At 35.7% G+C, this 20,064-nt stretch overlaps 1 protein-coding gene and 1 pseudogene across 2 annotated transcripts in view; one reads left to right on the plus strand and one right to left on the minus strand.

The window, feature by feature from the left end:
* Positions 1–20,064, minus strand: part of PIK3CB (phosphatidylinositol-4,5-bisphosphate 3-kinase catalytic subunit beta) — a gene marked incomplete at its 5' end in the record, with an annotated part of 87,526 nt that overhangs the window by 6,098 nt on the left and 61,364 nt on the right. The window contains 2 exon segments of the mRNA XM_079155013.1: positions 7,048–7,171; positions 8,276–8,443. Coding sequence (XP_079011139.1) covers positions 7,048–7,171; positions 8,276–8,443 — 292 coding nt within the window.
* On the plus strand, positions 14,342–20,060 carry LOC306670318 (la-related protein 1B-like; annotated as a pseudogene). The gene has a single exon. The product of its transcript is annotated as a la-related protein 1B-like (transcript).

Here is a 20,064-nt window from a genome sequence, read left to right on the forward strand (position 1 = left end):
TAATCAGAAGAGAAAAAGAAGGCCATTATATCTTAGTAGAGGGAACAATCCAACAAGAAGATATAATGATAGTAAATACGTATACCCCAAATATCAGCACACCCAATTACATTAAAAAAAAATTCCATGACATTAAATCTCAGATAGATTTCAACACAATAATGCTGGGTGATAACACACCCTTGTCACCAACCGGTAAGTCATCAAAACATAAAATCAATAAAGATATCAAATAGACGATAAATCAAATGGACCTAACAGACACCTATAGAATATTCCACTCTTAAACAGTTGAACTTATTTTCTTCTCAGCAGCTCATGGAACTTCTTCCAAAATATACCATATTATAGGTCAAAAAGTAAATCTTACCAAATACCAAAAAGAAAGAAAAAAGAAAAAGAAAAAAATCAATATAATCCCCACATCTATCAGATTATAATAGAATAAAACTAGAAATCAACAAAAGTACTAGAAATCACAAAATGAATCAAAAAAGAAATGAGAGTAGAAATCAAGAAATTCTTAGAAATGAATGAGAACAGACATACAACATATCAAAATTGCTGGGAGAGTATAAAAGTAATTCTAAGAGAAAAATTTACAGCACTGAGTGCCTATCTTAAAAAAAAAATAGAGAGAGCCTAAATAAATAGGCTTATGCTTTACATGAGACCTTGAGGCTGCGATTGTGACTCAGTGGTAGAGTACTTGCCTAGCATGTATGAGGCACTGAGTTTGATCCTCAACACCACATAAAAATAAATAAAGGTATTGTGTCCCTCTACGACTAAAAAAAATTTTTTAAGTAAAAAAAAAAAAGACCTTAGAAAAAGAAGAACTAATTCCTAAATCTGAAGGAAATAAGATCACAGTCAAAATTAATAAATTGAGAATTTAAAAAAATACACAGGATTAATACAATGAAGAGTTGGAAAGTTGGATCTTCAAAAAGATAGACATAAGATTGATAAACCCTTAGCCAAACTAACAAAAGAGAGAAGACCCAAATCAATAAAATTAGAAATGAAAAAGGAGATATATCACTATAGATCCTTCTGAAATTCATAGGATCATCAGAACCTATTTTGAAATTTTATAATCCAATAAACTGGAAAATTTAGAAGATACTGACAAATTTCTAGACACATATGATGTGCCCAAATTGAACCAGGAAGATATAGAAAGCCAACAGACCAATATCAAGTACTGAAATTGAAACAGCAATTAAAAGTCTTCTAAAAACAAAAACTCAGGAACAAATGGAAATTCAGCTGAGTTCTACTGAACCTCTAAAGAATTAACACCATCTTTCTTAAATTATTCCATGAAAGGAAAGGGAGGGAACACTCCCAAATACATTCTACAAAGCCAGTATAACCTTGGTACCAAAACCAAAGACACAGTGATGAAAGAAAACTGCACACTAATATATCTGATGGACACAGATGCAAAAACCCTTAATAAAGTATTCGCAAACCATTCAACAACACATCAAGAAGATAATACGCCTTAATAAAATGGGTTTCATTCCAAAGATGAAAGGTTGGTTAAACACATGCAAATCAATAAATGTAATTCACCACTTAAACAGAATTAAGGGCAAGAATCACATGATCATCTCAATATATGCAAAAAAGGTTTTCAATAAAATCCAGCACCCTTTCATGTTAAAAATGCTGGAGAAGATAGGGATGGAAGAAACTTCCTCAGCATCATAAACACTATTTATGACAAATTCTAAGCCAATCTCACACAAAATGGAGGAAAACTAAAAGCATTTTCTTTAAAATCAGGAACAAGACAAAGTTGTCCACTCTTACCACTTTATTCAATATAGTTCTTTTAAAATTAGCCAGTGATCAGATAAGAGACGGAAATCAAAGGGATGCAAATAGGAAAGAAGTCAAACTATCTGTATTTTGCTGATGATATGATCTTATGTCTAGAAGACCCAAAAGTCTCCCCCAGAAGATTTCTAGGGGCCGCAGATACAGCACAGTTGGTAGAGTGCTTGCCTAGCAAATACAGAGCCCTGCACCATAAATCCCAAGCACCACAAAAAAAGATTTCTAGAGCTTATAAATGAGTTCAGCAAAGAAGTGAGATACAAGATCAACACCCATAAATTAACAGCTTTCTTATACTCCAACAGTGATTCAGCCAAGGAAAAAATAAAGGAAACCATTCCATTCATAATAACCTTAAAAACAAAGCCAAAATCAAAAACCAAATTGGGAATTAATCTAACCAAGGAGGTAAAAGAGCTTTACAATTAAAATAATAGAACACTGAAGAAAGAAAAGAAACTAAAGACCTTAGAAGATGGAAAGATCTCCCCATGTTCTTAGATAGGCAGAATTAATATTGTCAAAATGGCCATATTATCAAAAGCAATATACAAATTCAACACAATCAAAACACCAATGAAATTCTTCACAGAATTAGAAAAAAACAATTCTTAAATTCATTTGGAAGAATAAGAGACCCAGAATAGCTAAAGCAATTCTGAACTAGAAGAACGATGCAGGAGGCATCACAACAATTGATCTGAAATTATACTACAGAGCTGTAGTAACAAATATACCATGGTATTGGCATAAAAATATGCAAGCAGACTAATAGAACAGAAGACACAGAAACAAACCCACATACTTATAGTCACCTGATACTTGGCAAAGGTGCCAAAAAGTATATTTTGGAGAAAAGACAGCCTTTTTAACAAATGGTACTGGGAAAACTAGATAGCTATATGTAGAAAAATGAAACTAGATCCCTATCTCTTTCCTTTCACAAACGTCAAACAGAAATGGATCAAAGACTTACGTAGAGTAGAATCCTTGCCAAATATCAGAAAAAAACATAGGGTCAACACTCCATTCAGAAGTCTAACAGACTTCCTTAACAAGACCCCCGCAAAGCATAAGAAACAAACTAAAAATCACTAAGTGGGTTGCCATTAAATTAAAAAAAATCTTCTGCACAGCAAAGGAAACAATTACAAGTGTGAAGACAGAACCTACAGAATGGGAGAGAATCTTTGCCAGCAAATTCTCCAACAGGGGATTAATATTCAGAATATATTAAGAACTAAAAAACTTAACACCAAAGAACAAATAAACCCAATCAATAATTGGGCAAAAGGACTAAAAAGAAACTTCTCAAAAGACAAAACACAAATGGCCAACAAATATATGAAAAAATGTTCAACATCTATAGCAATCAAAAAAACTACACTAAGAAAAATCATTTTACTCCAGTCATGCAATGATTAAGAATATGAACAATAAATACTGGTGAAGTTTTGGGGTAAAAGGTACACTTCTACATTTTTGATGGAACTGCAGACTAGTACAACCATTCTGGAAAGTAGTATGACATATTCCTCAAAAAGCTAGGATGGAACCACCATATGTCCCGGCTATACCACTCGTTGGCATTTCCCGAAAAGCACTAAAATTAGCATACTGTAGCGAGACAGCCACCTCAATATTTATAGCAGAACAATTCACAATGGCTAAATTATGAATCAATCCAGTTGTCCATCAATAGATGAATGGATTAAAAAAAATTATGGTATGTATACATAGTGGATTTCTACTCAGTCATAAAGAAGAATGAAATTATGGTATTTGCTGATATATGTTTGGAAATGGAGATCATGCTAAGTGATGTTCCCAGTCCCAAAAAGTCAAAGTTCACATGTTTTCTCTGATATGTGAAAAAGTAAATAAAGAAAAGGAGGAAGAAAGCATAGGATATCATATTCGGAAGATCAGCGGTATAGAAGGAGACTGAGAGGCAGAGTGTAGGGATGGAGAAGGGGGGGCGCAACGTAGAATGAATTCTTAAAAAAATCATGTTAAGTGCACATATAAATATACCAGAGATTTTTACTTTAAGTAAAGAGAACCAATCAAATATAAATAAACAGAGAAGCAAAAGGAAATCTAACAGAGTAGCAGAGGGAAAACAGGGAGGAGAGGGAAGGTAGGAGGGGCATTGTGAACTAAAATTAAATTCCTTGAATGTATGATTTTGTCAACATGAACCCAACTATTATGTATAACTATAAAGCTCGAAGAAGAAATGATCATAATATGTAAAATAAATAAATAAATAAACTGATCTTCACATACTGACAAACATTTCCTGTAAAAAAAAAAAAATGCCTTAGTTAAGTTCTAGTTTCAACTCTTATTTTGATGTAAGTCCTTAATCTGGTAGCCTCCTGAGAAAAGATGCAGAGGAGAAAGCTGGGTACAGTGGTATGTGCCTCTAATTTTAGTTATTCAGGAAACTGAGTCAGGAGGATCAAGGTTAGGCCATCCTGGGCAATGTGCAAGATGCTGATACACGAAAAGAAAGAAAAAAGATATAGAGGAGGTATAGATTTTGAGGCTTTGCAAGTCTGAAAATGTCTTTATTCCATCTTCACACTTGATTGTCTGGTTATAGAATTCTAAGAAAGAAGTCATTTTCCTTCAAAATTAGGAAGGCTAACTTTCACTGTCTTCAAGTTTCCAATTTAGCTTCAATAAGTCATTCTGACTCCTAATCTCTGATATATGGCCTACTGTGTCTCTGAGAATGTTTTAAAATCTTTTCTTTATGCCTGATGCACTGAAAAGGTGAAGGGCTTTAATAAGGGTCTTTTCATACATTATAAGGACAAAGAAAATTGTAAATTTTGTGCTCAGTTGACTGGATATTCATGAACATCAGCTCTGGGAAATGTTTTTTATATTTGCTTACAGAGTTCCTTTCCTTACTTTTCTCTGGAATTCTAATAGATTGATGGACTAATAGGACTAAGTCTTCCTGAATTAAGTCTCTATCACTTACATATTGATGCGTAAACACACACACACACACACACACACACACGGGTTGTGGGGGAGAAGAAAGAGAGTAACAGACATTAAGGCATAGTGTTTTAAATCATATTGCCAGGATTTAAATCCTGGAATGTCCACTCTTTTGCCTCAATTTTCCTACCTGTAAAATGGGGATAGTACTACTACTTTGCTGTAAAGTTATCATGAGGATTCTTCTTTAACATACATAACACTTATCCTGCCACAAGATGTTTACACTTGCTATTTTAACTTTTTGTTTCTTCCCATTTCTAAGACCTCTATTCGCCAATAAAAAAAGAAGGCATTATATTTCATAATACAATGCCATTTCCTTTTTCTATTTTAAAAATTATCCTCTATTAAACTAAAGTTACTTCATTTTCCCACAGTCCTTCTTCCTCAATTTTATAGAGGTTTCTCTCTTTCACAGTAGAAGCTTCCTTCAAATGTTTACTAATCCAGGGACTGGGAGTGTAGCTCAGTGGTACAGTACACATTTAACATGTATGAGGCCTTGAGTTCAATCCTGAGGTGGGAGGTGGGAGGTATCTGCTAAACCAGTAGAGTTAGAATGGTAGTTACCAGGGGTCTGGGGTGGGAAGATGTTGGTTAAAGAATATAAAATTTCAGTTAAGAGGGAATAAGTTCAAGATAGCTACTATACAACATGGTGACTACATTTAATAACAATGTATTGTACTCCTAAAAATTACTAAGAGAATAGATTTCAAGGTTCTCACAATAAATAAGTAAATAATGTTGATTCATTTAGCCATTCTATACCATACACATATTTTGAAATGACATGTGCATGATAAATATATATAATTTCTATTTATAATTTCAATTTTAAAATATCTGCTAATCCTTGGCTAACCATTCATAATTGAGTCACTAAAAAGCTGAAGGAAAATTCCATGTAAATGGTATGCTTGTTTGTTGCTTGATGATTTTGCTGCAGAGGGCATGGGAAGAGACCTCAACTATCTACAGGTCTTTTCACTGGAACCAATCAGATTTTCTTACATGTCCTGCGGAGAAGGATATACACCTGATAGCCAGTGTTCCTGTAGCAATGTAGTTGGAAGTGACTGTGAACTGTAACATTTAGTATGCTTTTACTTCAGCCCTATTTTTAATATGTTACCTTCCCCTCAGCCTTTTACAGAACTTAGTGTCCATGAAACAGAAGTTCCTTCAGAAAATAAATCTCCTGTGTCCTTCCCCAAGTAAGGAAGGGGACTTGTGCAAATAACTAATCCATATAAAAACTTCCAACCAATCCCATTTTTTAACCTTGCCCAAATTCCCATCTTGAATAGTACTTGGTGCCTCCAATTCCACAGCTTTCCTGAGACTAACATAGCTCTCTACCGATACAGCTCTCTACTGATACTCAGGTTCCCATTTTTCAGTCATTCCTGAGTCATTGTTGCTTCTTCATTTTTACTTCCTTTAATTCCCAAATCTGTCAGTGTCTTTTATCCACTGTGATCTCTTTCCTATCATCTTTGACTTCTTGAGTTTGTGTATTTTTTTCTTGTTCCCTATTACTTTAGAGAGGTGTCAGGAAAAAAATGTAGGTAAACCAAAGTGTTTGGTCTGATTAATTGAAGTCCAAGGGACTCCTTTAAGTAGGGACACATAGTTCAATTCTCAGAACCCAAGCCCAAACTACCCAAATCTCTCAGAAGGTATAAAATTCTGTGTTCCATCCAAGGCCAAAGCTCAATAGTCGCCCAAATATTTTCATTCTGGTATGCCTCTGGTTTGAGGGAATCCCAATGGTGTCTAAACTGAAAAATTATCCATCTTCACTATAAAACATTTTGCAAACAACCTAAATCACCTAAATTAAAAAAGGGAAATTTTCATTTGAAAACTAAGTTTCTCTACAGTTAACCTGAACCAGCTTCCTTAGATTCCTCAAAATGGTATTAGTATACTACTTTCCTCCCTATTCTACATATGATTAGGTTCAGTGTTTCAAAAGAACAGACTCAAGTGTGGGTCACACCAACTTTTTTGAGCACTGGCTATATTCTTTAAAGTTAATACATCTAGCACATCATCTGATCCTTCTGTGAAGTAGATGATGTACAAAATGAAGGTTAATGGAAAATTGAAGGAAGAATAAGGATATGATTTAATATCACTAAGGCCTTTGGCAAACCCTGCAGTATAGCTCACCTGGCCGGTTTTTTTGACCATGATGTTGTCACTATGTCTGTCACCAATCCCAAGGACATAAGAAGCTACACAGTAGCCAGCACAAGACAGGGTAAACTCCTCAATTGCTCGGTCCAGGTCATCCCTGAATAAGAGAAACAGTAGGAGTCACAAAGGTATTCAGCTTTCAAATTTGTGGGGTGAGACCCAAACCATATCTGTTTCCTTTTTAATTTTAAGGAGAACTTATAACACATAGTTACCAAGACCGCAGGGTGGATCAGCCAAGAAGCAGGGAAGTTAGGTAGCTTGAAAAACACTAGATATATGGGCTCAGCCATTCAGATTCCTGTGTCCCGGTAAGGCTTGTTTCAGTAAGGATGGAGGCAGGTTCATGTGCATAAAAGGGCAGGCTACTATGGTTTTGGTTGGATCACACTGGGCTTAGGAACATTTTTGTCACTTTTGACCTAAGACTAGAATTCCATGTTGAAGAGTTGAATATTGCAGTTTCAACTATCTGAGTCACTGATATCAATTGGAAGTCAACAATATAGATTCTTTGGAGCCAAGGCCACAAGATCAAATGTAGAAAATGATGCTCACATCCAAGTTCTTGCTTGCTAATTGCTAATGACAACATTTGAATCTCATTTTGAAGTCTTTAGCCAAAAATCATCATGGAGCTCTTTACTTCACTGTGAAATTTCTTTATTTCTTATATTAATGTTCATCCAACACCATCACCATAAATAACGCATAACTAAGCACTGCATAATTTAGAGTCTACAAACTCATTTACTTCTATCATAAAATTAATCTACTAAAAACTTACTTAAGTTAATATATTCACATAATTATAGAAGCTGATGTGTTTAAACAAAAACTTAAATATGCAAACCTTAAAAGTCCTTAACTTCCAGGGCTGGGGATGTAGCTCAGTTGGTACAGTGCTTGCCTTGCATGCACAAGGCCCTGAGTTCAATCCCCCACACCACACACACACACACACACACACACACACACACACACACAATCCTTAACTTCCTAGATTGTAACCTTATTGCAAAGCTTATAAAATTAGATAAAGTAGAAATCAATAAGATATTAGGTCATTCTACTGTAACCTGAAATGAAGCAAATCTATAACACTAATTTTTCCTCTCAGACACCAATGATTTCTACTGGGAAAATAGTTATTTGTTTGGATGTTTTATAGAAAAATGATGATTAAATAGAATCAACTAACCCAGAATTATATTCCTTCAACCAGTTCAGAAGGGCATCTTTGTTGAAAGCTGCTGCAGCAGCCACATTGCTACTATTCAGCTGAATGTCAGCAATTGTTTCAGAGGTGCTCACAACTTCAATGAGGCCAGAGCGATCTCCTGTTGCTAAACAGCCATAAGGCAGCATGCTGAAAGGAAAAAAAAAAAATGGGCATTAAAAAGTCATAATTCCCTTAAAATAAAACATTAATTTGTTAAATTTTCCCTTGGACTTGAAACAATTATTACTATTGATACATTGCCATTACTCATTATGATATTATTGCCATATGGAAAAATACCAGCTCTATCTTTAGTTAGAGAATAAAATTCTTGGACAAGAGATAGAATGATTTACCAGAATTTTAAGGATCTAGCTAAATGTATCATTTATTACATTATTATTTTGGTGAAATATTCTATTTGCTTGTGTAGATGAACACAAGCACATTAGTTAAGGGAAAACTCCTTCATTTTTACTACTAATTTTGGGGAAGGGAATAATTTTTTATGGAACAGTGATAGAAACTACATACCAGTCTAAGTACTATACATATTATCTTTGTTCAGGACAACTTCACCTTTTCAGCTGCTCGAACCCACAACCTTAAGGTCATCTTTGCCTCTACTCTTTCTCTCATGACCAACATTTAATTTATCTGCCTTGAAAATGTATCCAGAGTCCAAAAATTTCCCTATTCCCACTTTCCTCTGCTAACACCCAAGTCCAAGTTAGCATTCAACTTTACCTCACTTATTGAAGTTTCCTAACTGGTCTGCCTGTGTATACATTATATGAGTCTATTCTTAATGCAACAGGACTGTGATTCATTTAAAATGTATGCATATGCTATCACTCCCCTGATCAAAATGTCTGTGATTGCTTTCCACCTTAGAGTGAAAGCCAACATGCTTGCCATGGCTTAAAAGCCCTCCTCAGGCTGGCCCCTGTCATCTCTTCTACTCCTCCCATTACTAACTATGTTCCTATCACATGGGCCTCAAATGTATCGGGCACCTTATTCAGTGACTTCTATGCATGTGTTATTTTCTCTCCTGTAACATTCCTCCCCAAGACATCTACATGGCTTTTCCCCTCAATTCTAGGAAGTCTTTCCTGAAACATCGACGTTTCAGTGAGAACTTCCTGGATCATCCTATTTAAATGACAACACTGCCTCTGACCCAATATTCACTATCCGTTCCCTGCTTTATTCTCCTGTATACACTTCAACATTATCCAACATCCTGTACTTATTTATTTTACTTATTTGTCTACATTCACCATTAGGATGTAAGTTTATCAGGCAGGGATGTCTTACTCTCTGCTGTTTCCTCAGTGCCTGAAAATGTGGCACAAAACAGATGCTCAATAAGTACTTGTGAATCAATAAACACATTTAATAACAAAATCTTCATAAGGCAAGTTCCCAATTTTACAAAGGAGGAATATAAGTAACCTGCCCCAAATCACACATTTAACTAATATATAAGATTTGAGAGTTAAAACTGGGTCTGTGCAGCTGTAAAATTGTCTTTTTAAACCTAAACACAATCTCTAGAGTAACAGACTATTTCTGTGCAAATAAAAATACACAGGGAGAATGTGAATCATGAACTGCTACATGTTTTACAATAACTGAACAGTGTTAAACCACAGCACCAACATGATGCCAACAGGTCTATACACTGAGTTCTTATTTCCTGAATTGAAATTTTACCTCCCCTGCATGATGAGAAACTCCTTAAACTTTAACTGAAAAGAGTTGACTAAAAATGTAGAAAAGGCTGATAATTTGTCAGGGAAATTAGACTTGATGTTCTTATTAGGTAGACATTTAGAGCAGCTACCAATAAAACACACTAAAAAATATTTTAGATTATCAATTAAAATAATTTTTCCAAGCTGAGAAGTAGCATGTTGCTATGATTTGTACTTATTTGATCCCTAGTAAAGATGAATTTTTTCTCAGATCTCTTTTGGCAATTTTTTTTTAAAAATTATTTTTTTATTGTAAACAAATGGGATACATGTTGTTTCTGTTTGTACATGTAGTAACAGCATACTATTTGTGTAATCATACATTTACATAAGGTAATGATGTTTGATTCATTCTGTTATTTTGTCCTTCCCCCTCACCCCTCTTTTCCCTCTATACAGTCCCTCCTTCCTCCATTCTTGCCCCCCTCCCACCCCCATTATGTGTCATCATCCGCTTATCAGAGAGATCATTCTTCCTTTGGTTTTTTGAGATTGGCTTATCTCACTTAGCATGATATTCTCCAATTTCATCCATTTGCCTGCAAATGCCATAATTTTATTATTCTTTATAGCTGAGTAATATTCCATTGTATGTATGTATATATATATATATCACAGTTTCTTTATCCATTCATCAACTGAAGGACATCTAGGTTGGTTCCAGTCTGGCTATTGTGAACTGAGCCGCTATGAACATTGATGTGGCTGTATCTCTGTAGTATGCTGATTTTAAGTCCTTTGGGTATAGGCCGAGGAGTGGGATAGCTGGGTCAAATGGTGGGGCCATTCCAAGTTTTCTAAGGAATCTCCACACTGCTTTCCAAAGTGGCTGCACTAATGTGCAGTCCCACTAGCAACGTATGAGTGTACCTTTTTCCCCACATCCTCTCCAACACCTATTGTTGATTGTATTCTTGATAATCGCCATTCTAATTGGGGTGAGATGGAATCTTAGTGTAGTTTTGATTTGCATTTCTCTTATTACTAAAGATGGTGAACATTTTTTCATATGTTTGTTGATTGCTTGTACATCTTCTTTTGTGAAGTGTCTGTTCATATCCTTAGCCCATTTGTTGATTGGGCTGTTTGTATTCTTGGTGTAGAGTTTTTTGAGTTCTTTATAGATTCTGGAAATTAGCGCTCTATCTGAAGTATGAGTGGCAAAGATATTCTCCCACTCTGTAGGCTCTCTCTTCACATTGCTGATAGTTTCCTTTGTTGAGAGAAAGCTATTTAGTTTGAATCTATCCCAGTTATTGATTCTTGCTTTTATTTCTTGTGTTATGGGAGTCCTGTTAAAGAAGTCTGATCCTAAGCCAACAAGGTGAAGATTTGGACCTACTTTTTCTTCTATAAGATGCAGGGTCTCTGGTTTGATTTCAAGGTCCTTGATCCATTGTGAGTTGATTTTTGTGCAGGGTGAGAGATAGGGGTTTAGTTTCATTCTGTTGAATATGGATTTCCAGTTTTCCCAGAACCATCTGTTGAAGAGGCTATCTTTTCTCCATTGCATATTTTTGGCACCTTTGTCTAGTATGAGAAAATTGTATTTATTTGGGTTTGTGTCCATGTCCTCTATTCTGTACCACTGATCTTCCTGTCTATTTTGGTGCCAATACCATGCCGTTTTTGTTACTATTGCTTTGTAGTAGAGTTGAAGTTCTGGTATTGCGATACCCGTTTCATTCTTCCTGCTAAGGATTGCTTTAGCTATTCTGAGTTTCTTATTCTTCCAGATGAATTTCATGATTGCTTGCTCTATTTCTGTAAGGTATGTCATTGGGATTTTAATTGGAATTGCATTGAATCTGTATAGCACTTTTGGTAGTATGGCCATTTTGACAATGTTAATTCTGCCTATCCAAGAACATGGGAGATCTTTCCATCTTCTAAGGTCTTCCTCAATTTCTTTCTGCAATGTTTTGAAGTTTTCATTGTAGAGATCTTTTACCTCTTTGGTTAGATTGATTCCCAAGTATTTTATTTTTTTTTGAGGCTATAGCAAATGGAGTTGTTTTCCTCATTTCCCTTTCAGCTGTTTCGTGGCTTGTGTATAAAAATGCTTTAGATTTATGTGTGTTGATTTTATAGCCTGCTATTTTGCTGAATTCACTGATGAAGTCTAGAAGTTTTCTGGAGGAGGTTTTTGGATCCTCTAAATATACAATCATGTCATCAGAAAATAGTGACAGCTTAAGTTCCTCTTTTCCTATTCATATCCCTTTAATTTCTTTAGTCTGCCTAATTGCTCTGGCTAGAGTTTCAAGGACAATGTTGAATAGAAGTGGTGAAGGAGGACATCTCTTGTTCCTGTTTTATAGGGAATGGTTTCAGTTTTTCTCCATTAAGAATGATGTTGGCCATGGGCTTAGCATAAATAGCCTTTACAATGTTCAGGTATGTTCCTACTATCCCTATTTTTTCTAGTGTTTTGAGCATGAAGGAGTGTTTTATTTTGTCAAACGCTTTTTCTGCATCAATCGAAATAACGATATGATTCTTATCCTTAAGTCTACTGACATGATGGATTACGTTTATTGATTTACAGATGTTAAACCATCCTTGCATTCCAGGGATGAACCCCACTTGATCATGGCGCACGATTTTCTTAATATGTTTTTGGATACGGTTTGCCAATATTTTGTTAAGGATCTTTGCATCTATATTCATCAAGGATATTGGTCTAAAATTTTCTTTCCTTGATGTGTCTTTTCCTGGTTTGGGTATGAGGGTGATATTAGCTTCATAGAATGAGTTCGGTAGGGTACCCTCCTTTTCTATTTCCTGGAATACTAGGAGAAGTTACTGGAATGAGTTCTTCTTTGAAGGTCTTGTAGTACTCGGCTGAGAATCTGTCTGGTCCTGGGCTTTTCTTGGATGATAGATTTTTAATGGCTTCTTCTATTTCATTGCTTGATATTGATCTGTTTAAATCGTGTAAGTCCTCCTGGTTCAGTTTGGGAGGAGCATATGTCTCTAGAAATTTGTCAATGTCTTCGGTAGTTTCTATTTTGTAAGAATACAGATTTTCAAAGTAGGTTCTCATTATGTTCTGTATCTCAGTGGTGTCTGTGATGATATTTCCTTTTTCATCACGTCTTTTGGCAATTTTAAGAAGACTTTATTTTGTGAATTAGCTATTTACATCCTTTGCCTATTTATGAGAATTCTAAACATTTTTCTTAGTGATTTATATGAATTTTACGTGTCAAACAATGTATCCGATGTCAGATGGTGATTCAGAAATAAGCAATCCCTACTCTCGCTGAGCTTACAAAACACAAATGCACAATGTGCATGTGATCTCTGTATGAGGGAGAAGTGCCAGGAAAACATGACAGGAGTTAAGAAGGATCTCCATGAAAAGGAAAGACAGGAAGGCAAGAGTGGAGTGAAGAGAGGAGAGAGTAAATGTTCAAAAGACCACGTAGGGCCCTGCAGGCCATATAAAGACTTCTGTCACTCTCCTGAAAAGCTTCTGGACTTTATGCAAAAGGGGAAGGGGGAGAAAGAAGGAGGTATATGAGTCCACTACCATGTTAACAATCAGATAAAAGAGAGTTTCTAAAATTCCTTCCAAAGAAAAATTCAGTTATTTTATGCTTTAAAACTTTTAGCACTTTGCTAGTCTAGCAAAATAAGGCTGGGAGTCAAATTGTCAAATTACATGCTGGTAGACTTGATATACCAATGGATTGCTTTACACCTGCATTATTAGTTCATTTCTCCTTAAAAAAAAAAATTACCTCTCAATAAGAAAGGCAGCTTTGGAGCACTAATGTTTTCACCGACACCTTATCCTTATCATGACACAACACATGTAAAGTAAACACTGTCAGGTTAAAGTGCACTTTCACACTTTCCTGCATCTCCTCCCACCCCGACTTGCAGAAGAACAGGGCACAAATCCAACAACTTCCTCTTCAAAAGCAGGCAATGATGAAAGCACTCAGTGCCTTGAGGATGGAACATTCACAACCGGAAGGAAAAAACATCCTTGTCAGAGAGACAGTTTGACAGAAGTCAAGCTGGGGACAAACTCTTGGAGCCCTGATCATCTTATCTAGGCCTCCTTTGCAATGAACCAAACTTCTTGTAAAGGCCACGACAGCACTTTCAGTAACGTTTACCTTCCTTTCTCATAGTCTGACACAAGGAGCAATGTGTTACTCAAATTAAAGTAAGAATTTAAAAATGAAATGAATTCTATAGCAGTGGGGATGGCAGATTCATATCCTTATTATAAATGGATAAGCATCAAGTCTTCTCTGGTCTTGACCCACTGACTGAAGTCTTGATTAGTACCTTAGCTCAAGGCCTTTGAAGGGAGAAAGCGTAAATCCTTTACCTCATGCTTACATTATTTTCACATTCTTCCTTCACCCCTCTGAGACTGATCATTAAATACCTTATATGAAACTTCTGCATAGGTCTCTTAAAAGGGAAGCAAACTCCATTACTGCAACTGAGAAACTTGGACACAACTATAAAAAATTGATTTTATGTGTATCATAGGAAGGCAGGGATACAGAGCATTGTTAAATCTACCAAAGGCCAGAAGAATTTACATGTAGACAACATATCAGACTTCACAGAAAAGGTTATTTGTTGACCAAAGGATTGCTTCTTAGCCTTTTGGCTAAGATTAAGTGTTGACCAACATACTGATAGCTTATAAATGTTGTAATTTGATATGAAAAATAGCAAAAGACCATTATGAGACAGGAGAGTAAATTTTAAATGAGCAATATGGATTTTCATTTATGCAAACATGGCACTGTTACAAGTACTAAAATAGCAATGTGTAAAAGGTATTCAAAGATTTGGAATTGAACTTAAAAGAGTGTGTGCTACATGACCCAGTTTAACCTGAACAGCTGGCTAAAAGAAAAACAAACACAATACGAACACTGAAGCTCATATATTTATAGAAACAGTAAAAAAGTTTTGGTGAGAAAAGACATTAGTTTGAAAATGAACTAAAAAAGAAGTAAAGCCTTTCATATTTTTTTAAAAACATGGGGTCAAAGGACAAAAAGTCAGAAAAGATTGCACTGGACAGATAAGTTCCTTTTTCTTGTTAGACACACAATATTTCCCATCAGACAGCCACTAAGTTTATTTCTGGCACTCCCACATGTGGCTGCCTCCCTTTATCTGAGGTCATAAAGAATTCATCTGATGCAAAATTTGCTTTACATTTGGACAATTTGGATAAAACTGAAACTAAGAGAAAAGAGCTGGGTTGGAGATTTCAATTAGGCTTATGGGACTAAGAAAGCCAGGATAAAGTCATTAGTTCAGTCTTTCACAACTCAACAAGATCGATCACATGGACATAATCTGCTATTAGCAGAGGGCATCATTGTGTACTGCAAAGAACAAATAAGTTACCAAGTCTAAGTGCAAAGTTTCTGTCCTTTTTGTGAACTCAATTAGCAAAAACATTTGCTTAGGGGTTTCTTTTATATAGGAAGAGTCAGTAAATTTATGCTGACATGCATCAGACAGTATTTAGGCACTGCAGACTAACTCTGCTATTTCAGCACAAAAGCAGCTACCAATAATAAACAAATGTTTATAAGCCAATAACATTTTATTTACAAATAAAATTTCAGACCCTCTATTCAACACTCTTGCAGATGGTTTCTTAAATGAGTCATTCCTCTTACCTATGTATTATTGATCAAAAACTTCTTAACTATTCATAGCTACTGATTTTGTTTTAAAACAATGCTATTAGAAATACCTCCTAATTTAAGGTCAAGAGTATATCACTTAAGGTAACCACAAGGTCCTTTTATATGTATTATGATCTCTCATCCTTATTCTAATCTCATCTGCAGTCCCATGAAGGGAAAAATAACCAGAGCAAACTGTTCTTTTCACCTTACGAGACCTGGAAAAGTGTATTCTGGAAAGATCTAAAAACAGAAAACTCTTTTCCTTTTTAAAAAGTGGAAAACTAGCTATTTGGGGCACCATTATACTTTGATAAAGGGTTACTGGACATGTCTTACCACAATTTTTTCTCACTTAGATAGACTGGTAAAATAACAGAAAGACATTAAACTTAGAGTGGACAGTCCTGGATTTGAATCTAGCTGTGCTACTTAATATTTTTGTAAACTTTGTTTTAAAATCTCTACTGCCTTAGAATTAATATTGTCAAAATGGTCATACTACCAAAGTGTTATACAGATTCAAACAATTCCTGTTAAAATCCCAATGACATTCTTCATAGAAACAGAAAAATCAATCATGAAATTCATTTGTGGAAAAATAAGAGACCCAGAATAGCCAAGGCAATCCTTAGCAAGAAGAGTAAAGCAGGAGGTATCACATTCCCAGACCTTAAACTATACTACAGAGCAACAGTAACAAAACAGCATAGTTTTGGCACCAAAATAGACATGTAGACCAATGGAACAAAATAGAAGACACAGAGACAAGCCCACATAAATACAGTTATCTCATACTAGACAAAGGTGCCAAAAATATCCATTGGAAAAAAGATAGCCTCTTCAACAAATGGTGCTGGGAAAACTGGAAATCCATATGTAAAGAGATAAAATTTAACCTCTCTCTTTCACCCTGCACAAAAATAAACTCAAAGTAGATCAAAACTTAGGTACTAGAACAGAGACCCTGAACTGAATAGAAGAAAAAGTAGGTACAAATCTTCATTATGTTGGCTTAGGACCCAACTTCCTTAACAAGACTCCTAAAGTAGAAGAAGTAAAATTAAGAATCAATAAATTGGATAGATTCAAACTAAAAAGACTTCTTCTCAGCAAAGGAAATAATCAATAATGTGAAGAGAGAGCCTACAGAATGGGAAAAAAATCTTTACCACATGTACCTCAGAGCACTAATCTCCAGGATATATAAAGAACTCAAAAAGCTTAACACCAAAAAACCCCAATAATCCAATCAATAAATGGGCTAAGGAACTGAACAGACACTTCCAGGAAAAAAACAACTGATCAATGAACATATGAAAATATGTTCATGATCTCTTGCAATAAGAGAAATGCAAATCAAAACTGCTCTAAGATTTCATCTCACTCCAGTAAGAATGTCGATTAATCAATAATACAAATAATATTAAGTGTTGGTGAGGATGTGGGGAAAAAGGTACACTCACATATTGTTAGTGGAACTGCAGACTGGTGCAACCACTTTGGAAAGCAATATGGAGATTCCTAAGAAAACTTGGAATGGACCCACCATTTGACCCAGCTATCTCATTCCACGGTTTATACCAAAAGGACTTAAAATCAGCATACTATAATGACACAGCCACATCAATGTTTACAGCAGCTCAATTCACAATAGCTAAACCATGGAACCAACCTAGAACTTTCAATAGATGAATGGATAAAGAAATTGTGATATCCAAACACAATGGAATATTGCTCAGCCATAAAGAAGAATAAAATTATGGTATTTGCAGGTAAATGGATGGAGTTAGAGAATATCATGCTAAGTGATATAAGGCAATTCCAAAAAACTAAAGGCCAAATGTTTTCTCTGGTAAGTAGATGCTGATACATAAAGGGGGATGGGTAAGGGAAGAATGGAGGAGTGTTGGATTGTGTGGAGGGGGGGGGAAGGAAAGATAGTGCACCAAGACAGACATCATTACCCTATGTACACATGTGATTACATGAATGGTATGACTCTACATCATGTACAACCAGAGAAATGAAAAGTTGTACTCCATTTGTGTACAATGAATCAAAATGCAGTCTACCGTCATGTATAACTAAAAAGAATAAACAATTAAAAAAAGTCTACTGCCTTAATTTTCTCATGTATTAAACAAATTACACAATCAGTTTTAAAGTTTACATGACATTACATATATGAACAATCTAATACAATGCCCGATTCAGTCATTAAACAGCAACTATTCCAAGTATTTTTTTAAAAGAATTTCAAAACCATAGGTTGAAATGTGATTCTTGATGTCCGTCCAAGATTTACTGACGTTCAAACCTACCTCTTCTTTCTGAAATCTCAGGTCATATCGTTTTAAAACTGATGAAGTTAAATAAGAGAATGTATGTGAAAGCACATTGTAAAATGCTATATTAAAGATTATAGGGGTGGGCTCATCAGTCGGCCACAGAGTGTGGCTGGCCAAGGTGGCAGCTGAGCTCAGTTCCCCAAAAATTATAAACACAGGAAAACTTGTGTTTCAAGACTTGGAAACCCACTAAGGTCAGTGATTTCAGTGATATGGCAAACTGGCCAACACCAGGAAAGTTAGTGAGTACTGGAAAAACCTTTTTGCAGTCTCAGAGTATCATCAGTCAAGGAAATAAGAAGCCACAAATTGGAAAAGAAAAAGAGAGGGTTGAAAAGAGGAGTAACAGTGAGAGCAAAGAAAACGGGGACATAAAATTAGATGGTCCTATTGAATATGTCCATGAGGAGGAGGCCAGGCCAGCAGTCAACAAGAGAGCTAATAAACGCAAGTGGGTTCCACTACACTAAGATAATGTGAGACCACAGAGTCAGCTCGCGGTGTCAAGCTGAAGCAAATAAGTGAACCCGTGATAACAGGAGAAGCAACACATGAAGTTGGAAGTGAGACAGGGAAAAAAGAGATGATCAGGATGAAGTGTCCAGTGTGAGGAGTGAGGGAAGAAATATCTAAGGTTCCTTTAGAAGTCAAGGAAGAGGAGAATGGGGAAGAGGACGAGGCAGAGGAAACCTCAGGCGAAACTTTGATTATTCATATGGTTACCGAGAACATGGTGAAAGGATGGATCAGTCACTTCAAATAGAAATTAACACCAGTATGATGTATTACTATGATGACGGTGCGGGTGGACAGGTGATAGTATCCTGGGGAAGAAACATTGCTTATAAGAGTATATTAAGCATCAAACTGAATATTGCTTCAGTATAGAAAACTTGGAACATGACTTCTTTCTCTGGAGAAAGACTGATGAGCAAGGTTTCTTGCCTATTTCCCTTATTACTGGAATTCACTGCGTTCAGATTCTCACCACAAACCTTAATCTCATTTTAGAGGACCTGAAGGACAGCACAGAAGTAGAAGTTGTGAATGAGAAAATGAGGAAAAAGACAGAAACAGAAAGATGGCCAATCCCAGGCCCTCCTCCCAGAAGTGTGCCACAGACAGACTTCTCCCAGCTGATTGATTGTTTAGAGTTTGTGCCAGGCCAAGCCTTTTGCTGACATACAGGCATATGTACTTGTATCCAGATCAATAAAGCAGAGAAAGAGAGGACTGCATGGCGTTTCCCAGCTTGCCAGGCCCTTGGCTTCCATGGTGAATGTTGCGTAACTCAGGGGTTACGATGTTTCACATGGACTGTAAGATTCACTAATGTGGATATTTAAGGGATAAGAAATTAAGAAAATAAACAAGGGTATTTTTTTCCATTATTGTTCAAAATGTATTTTTGATACATCAGTATAAGTCCTGCCTGTCAGAAAAGCATTAATGATGAACAGTTTCACAGAAATTCTTCTCATTTCTTTATCAGCCCTGTGCTTCTACTCCCGGCAAGCAACTTAGGCAAGTGTTTTCAAAGTTGAAGAAACGTGACATTGTTTGCTTGTTTTTTAAAGATATAATGGCTGATTGTAAAAGATTTATTTATTGCATAAACTTGGGTGCAAGATGACAAATTGGTAAGTTGGATAATACAGAAAATATGTTATCCAGAGGGTAGTTAATTTAGGTCAGTTAAGTTGATGATGCCTACTAACCATTTATGCATTGTTAATAAAACTATAAGAATAAAATCATAAAAAAATAAATATCATGAACAACAATTAATATAGTAGGAGGGAAGGAATCAACATGAAATTTAAGAAATTTTGCTGGAGTGGGCTGGGGAGATGGCTCAGTTGGTAGAGTGCTTGCCTCATAAGCACAAAGCCCTGGGTTCAATTCCCAGCACCATGAAAAAAAGAAATTTTGCTGGGAAGAAAACAAGAGACAAAAATAAATTCACTAGAAATCTC

Source organism: Sciurus vulgaris (assembly GCF_902686455.1).
Source record: "Sciurus vulgaris genome assembly, chromosome: 10".
Taxonomy (NCBI): domain Eukaryota; kingdom Metazoa; phylum Chordata; class Mammalia; order Rodentia; family Sciuridae; genus Sciurus; species Sciurus vulgaris.